The following is a 5,644-nucleotide window of genomic DNA, read 5'->3' on the forward strand; positions in this document are numbered from 1 at the left end:
CATGAACCTTAAACCATTCTCACGTAGCCATCATCCTATAGTCCGTGGTAATTGCCAACTAATTTTAAGTTAGACGATAAAGTAGATGACTGCTGCAACGTGGAATTAGAACAATTAGAACAAATTTGTAATTTGATCCAACTCGAAAACTATATGTCATGAGCTATACTTGACTATAATAATCTATACTATCTATACAATATAGTATAATAATCGGAATGAATTATATTTTATTTCAACGGTTATTCCATATTTTAGTTATTAAAAATAAAAATAAATAGTGTTATATACATGTTAAACTACTAAATTGATAAATTACTAGATTTAGTCTCCAGCATTTGTCGCGTCAGTTTCTTTGACGAGGAAAATAGTTTCAAAATTCATGTAGCGACATCACAAATTAAGATCAAAGCACGACTTTTCTGATTAAGCCCTAAATCATAGCTACTACAAGTCTATCACCGAAACTCACGTATCAAATCCATATATGATTTCTATTTATTGATGTATGTTTTATTCATTCGTTTGTATGTTTAGATATATGTAGCAAAATTTTATGATTTTAGATGTCGTGACTTTGTACTGCGAGCAATTTAATTACTACTAGTCTGTAACATCCTTTTAAATTTTTGTGTCCCTGCCTATTTTCGAGTTCAGACTCATGGCTAGTGATGCGAAAACTAGGCAATTTGAATATGGAGGCGCAGCAGTTGATAGGATCAGCAGCTTGCCCACAAGCTTAATGGACTCAATCCTAGAAGGCTTACCGACTGATGATGCGGCAAGGACAAGTGTTATCTCTAAAACATGGAGGGATGTGTGGCGAATGCACCCCCGGATACATTTGGATGAAAATTTAATCTCAGAATTGGTTTTTGAGAAGTTTTCTGAGTTAGATGAACATACTCAATTATTTGAACTTTCACGAACAATTACTGATATATTTTCAGCTCATAGAGGCCCAGTTTTGGATTTCCTTCTTTTCATTCCTGAAAACCTGCCTATTCATCAAACTCTAGATATGGCTATATGGATTAGAAACATATCAGACAGTGGTGTTAGGAAACTGAAGCTTCTTAATGAATCACTCTATAACCCCTTCATTGTGCCTTCTCATTTCTTTTCCTGTTCGCAATTAACTCATTTGACCCTCGTGAACTGCGAACTAAATCCACCCTTTGGATTTGGAGGATTTTGTAACCTGATTAGTGTTGAACTTAAGTATGTCGGAATATATGCTGACATGTCATTAGGCACTCAACTGAAGGAATTGGATATGGAAGTTTGCACTGGGATTGAACATTTGGGATGCCAGTTTAACTGTGAAAATAAGCTCACTTCATTGAGAATCGTTGACTGTGAAGCAATTTATTACCAATGGTTTGAATGCATCCAAAAATTGCAAGTTCTTGAGCTTGGGATGAATGAATTGCCAAGTAGCGGTAAGCAGGTGATAACTTTGGATAAGCTAGTCCACAATATGCCTAGACTCAGTTCTCTTTTTCTTGATGGCTTCTTTCTCAAGGTAATCTTTAACTTAATTGTTATTAACTACTATGATTAGTTGATCCAACTAAATTTAATTGTTATTAACTACTATAATTAGCTGATCCAACTAAATGTCTCACAGTTTAATTTATTTTTCCATGTACTTAGATATATTTGTTTTTGTATGTAGATTCTGAAACCAGGTGCAGCTACTTTCATGAGGCTTTCAAGAACTATGGAGAACTTGAAATATCTGTACCTGCACTGTATTGAATTGTATGAATTGGATCAGAGTCAACATGTTCTTTGTCTGGTCAGAAGTTCACCTAATCTGCAACTTCTTAAAATCGATCTGGTGAGAAATTTTTCCGCAATCTTGTTATAATAAAATTTTACATACTTTTTAAGGTTTCTGCTGGGGACTCCAGAACTCATAATTTAAAGAGAGACATGGAATATATCTCTATTCAAGTATAATTTGTAAAGCATACACTAGATGTTTTTTTCTCTATTATTTAGAAACAACATATGTAAGAACGGAATGAATTGTATTCAATATAAATGCCTTATATCTATAACTATAGGTATGCTTTAATTTTGCACATAAACCTAAAATACTAAAATTAGAAAACCGAGTGTTGGACCCGTAACCTAACAGTATTCAGAATATATAGGACCGATATAATCTGAAAGAAGATATAGCCCAACAGGCCTAAAGAAGCGAAAAGAAAGAACACCCTAAACCCACCCCCAGCCCTCCACCCCCCACAAGGATTAATTTAGAAGATATTCCTAGGAAATATGTGTATAAGAATCCAAAGTTCTTGTAATTACCTAACCGGAAAAGAATTCCCCTCAAAGTAAAGAGATATATGTATGAAAATGGAGGTGCAGTAAAGAGAAAAACACACTTCCCTTGAGTGCTTTGAGTGCTTGACTGCTTTTTTAGTTTGTTGAATATCATAAAATCCTGTTGGGATCTTCATGTGGCACGTTAAGATTTTGAGAGGAGTTGGTTATTACATGATATCAGAGTTCGGTTTATGGACAGTCTCCGGTTCTGAATAGTTGGGCCTTCTAGTGGTTAAGTGGACACTGAAATGGAGTACCTTCTACGGGTTAAGTGGACACTGAAATGGAGTTTTAAGCAAATTAGCAATATATATTTAAATTAATTATTTATTGTCTATTACTATATGTAAACTTAAAATTATTTTATAATAAAATAACAGGAATCAAAACATAAATGTTCTTAATAAAATTTGTCACTACAGATTGATTGTCCCTACCTAACTGACAAATTATTTTCAAATGTATATATTCTTATAGTTGTATTAAAATAAATATAATATGTTAAAATTAAATATTCAGCAAGTTGACATCTCTTTGACTGCTTGATGGGCTGAATATGACGCATAATTTTTAAAAATGCTTAATAATGCATTAAATGATAACCCTCTCTTGATTACAGTATGTAATCGGCGTTTCAAAATGAAAACCCTTTATGGTCCGATTCCGTATAAGCATCTGCTTAGGAAGCTGCTGAGTTTGCTTTTTAGAACACTGGTATGCATTAGTGTGCAGTTGTTTAGTTATAAAATAAGGAGAATTTATGAAAGGAATATGCTCACATGCAAGGCCCTCATAGATCCTTCACAACACATTGGAAGTATTACTAAATATTACTAAATATTATGGTGAACATCTGTTTTCCTTCCAAATGTATGATAGTAGGCATCTCAATTCTTTTTTTTTTTATCAAAAAAAAGAAAAGAAATGCTTGATATTTTGGTATCTATCCCTTTGGTAATATACATCATAAAGTAGGTTTACACGGTCTAAATTTGGAAATATTTTGTTCCCCTTGATTTTGTGTTTTCACTCCTAAAAATTTGAAAGTTCCCTTTCTCATAGATACATAGCCACTTTCCCTCTATAGATATTTACAGTATCTTTTCTACTGCAAGAAAGGATATATATTTATTCATTCAGAACTAACTGAATAACTTCAGTATTAACATTTTATATACCTGTCAACAAAAAAACATTTTATATAGCTTCATGGAGTACATAGCGATGATGGAGTAGACTTATCAGACTTCATGGTGTTATCAGACCCCATGATTCTAAGCCGACTTGAAACCATTATGATATTTGACTTGGTTGGTTCCCTCACGGAGTTTCAGTTGATAGAACTTTTGCTTGTGTCGTCCCCGTCGCTTAAAAGGATTAAGCTTAAGACACTCACAATGAAGGATCCTACAGATGTGTTCAGGATTTCACAAGAGGTGGAGCAGATCCCTAGAGCATCTAAATCTGCACAGATCCAGTGGATGTAATAGCTGGTCTAGTGGCAGGGCAGACATGTCTTGGAAGCAATTGTTTGAAGCTTGTAAACTTCAAATAAATGTATGTTGTGTATGTTGTGGAGAAGAGCTGTATTTTGGCTTATCTTAAAGGAAAATGCTTGGTGTACATAATTGTGTACAAAGTTTTGTACATAATAACATGTGGTGTGTTTTAATTGGAATGGGCATCCTGTATTTACATCAACTAAACCAATTAAAAAACCCCACATCAATTGTCATGTCATTATGTACAAATTTTTTGTACAAAATTCTCTACACCTAGTATTACTCTATGTTAAAACTCTTCTGTTATATTTGTTTTTACTTTATCTAACACGCTACTCCATGTCGTGGTATCTATATTTTAAGGGTCCATGTTGAAATTATACCTAGAGGGGGGTGAATAGGTGATTATGGCTAACTAGGATTACTTTTAAATTTTACCCGAAAATAGCTTACTGAGATTTTACCAACAGAACTATAATTTGACAATGATAGTAAGCTGATATGACTAAATGCAATGCAGAAAATAATGTGCAGGAAAGTAAATAGAACACACAAGAATTTTAGCCAGGTTCGACCCCTAAGCCCCTATGGTCTACGTCCTGGTCCCTTACCAACTTGGTAAGAGAATATATTATTGATCAATGAAGGTTACAACTACAAGATACAACGATATATCTCCCTTTATCCCAGCTGCTGATAATGGCTTGCTGAAACCCTGTTTATGAACCTGATCTCTAAGTACTATACTACCCCGTAGTACAAACTCCTCTAGCAAGTACCACTAAACCCTTGTTTCCCTAGCCAACTTATCCAGCAACTAATCAATACAATTTGAACAATACAAATCAGTGATAAAGATTACAACTCAAACTATAAACTCTCTCTAAGATAAAACACGTGTATATAATTAGAGCTCGAGAGTATTTTAGAAATAATAAAGATCAGGAGTTGTATGTGTTCTTGCTTGCAAATTTTTCTCTGTCATAAAAACTGCAAGAAACCAATATATATATAACAATACATTAACATTTGAAAACAGCCTCAACAAATTACAACGGCTAGAATCCAATTCTACCGTGTAAGATCATTGGGATGGTTTTCCAACGTTTAAGTGTACGTTAGATTGAAGAGAAACACAGAAGTCCAACGTTCAGAAAATATCTCTTATATTTAGTAGAGGATAAAACGTTTTAATCAGAAGATAAAAGAAAGAGTTTGAAAGAGAAACAAACTCCTATTCTTTAGGAAATCAATTTGAATGATTAAAAACATTTTATAAAAGAGCTCTATATATATCATGCACGTATATTATATTAGAGAAGTCCTTACAACTGATATATATGAAGATCCTATAAAATCTCCATGAAATTCGACTTCCTTGTTGAATCTGGAATGTGCATATTGGCTTGCTGTTATTCTTACATAGTTGATCATAGCTTGCTAAAATAGATTATTGTCTTATGATAGCTTGCTATCATGATACTTAAACAGTAATGACATTAAGCTGTTATATCCTGCAAACATTCTCAAATAACAACATGATGGCTTGCTGTGTTGTGATCATCAAAACTAAGGAGTTACAATCTCCCCCTTTTTGATGATTACACATATTTAGGAGAATTATAAAAACTCCCCCTAAATCTATGCATATCTCAAAATATAAAATAAAACTAAAGATATCACAATTAGCATAATAAGCTTCTAAATGTAAGAACAATTAAACATATTTCAAATATTAGAAGCATCAGCATAACCAAGTCTTAAACCAAAACATCCATCAACAAGTTTTACCACACCAAATA

General features: G+C 33.3%; 1 protein-coding gene across 1 annotated transcript; it reads left to right on the top strand.

Annotated features, from left to right (window-relative positions):
- Positions 1–661: 661 nt before the first annotated feature.
- LOC141664652 (F-box/FBD/LRR-repeat protein At1g13570-like) lies at positions 662–3,827 on the top strand. The gene is made up of 3 exons (XM_074470605.1): positions 662–1,525; positions 1,679–1,843; positions 3,546–3,827. Exons 1-3 carry the CDS (start codon positions 662–664, stop codon positions 3,825–3,827), a joined length of 1,311 nt encoding a protein of 436 aa, XP_074326706.1.
- The last annotated feature ends 1,817 nt before the right edge of the window (positions 3,828–5,644 follow it).

The sequence above is a fragment of the Apium graveolens genome, chromosome 6, assembly GCF_009905375.1.
Source record: "Apium graveolens cultivar Ventura chromosome 6, ASM990537v1, whole genome shotgun sequence".
NCBI lineage: Eukaryota > Viridiplantae > Streptophyta > Magnoliopsida > Apiales > Apiaceae > Apium > Apium graveolens.

What these genes read in the sequence shown, in the direction of transcription:
- LOC141664652 (XM_074470605.1), top strand. Translation starts at nt 662, where the DNA reads ATGGCTAGTGATGCGAAAACTAGGCAATTTGAATATGGAGGCGCAGCA. An exon ending in TTGATGGCTTCTTTCTCAAG is followed by an intron (nt 1,526 to 1,678) that starts GTAATCTTTAAC and finishes TTTTGTATGTAG; the next exon opens with ATTCTGAAACCAGGTGCAGC. An exon ending in AACTTCTTAAAATCGATCTG is followed by an intron (nt 1,844 to 3,545) that starts GTGAGAAATTTT and finishes CATTTTATATAG; the next exon opens with CTTCATGGAGTACATAGCGA.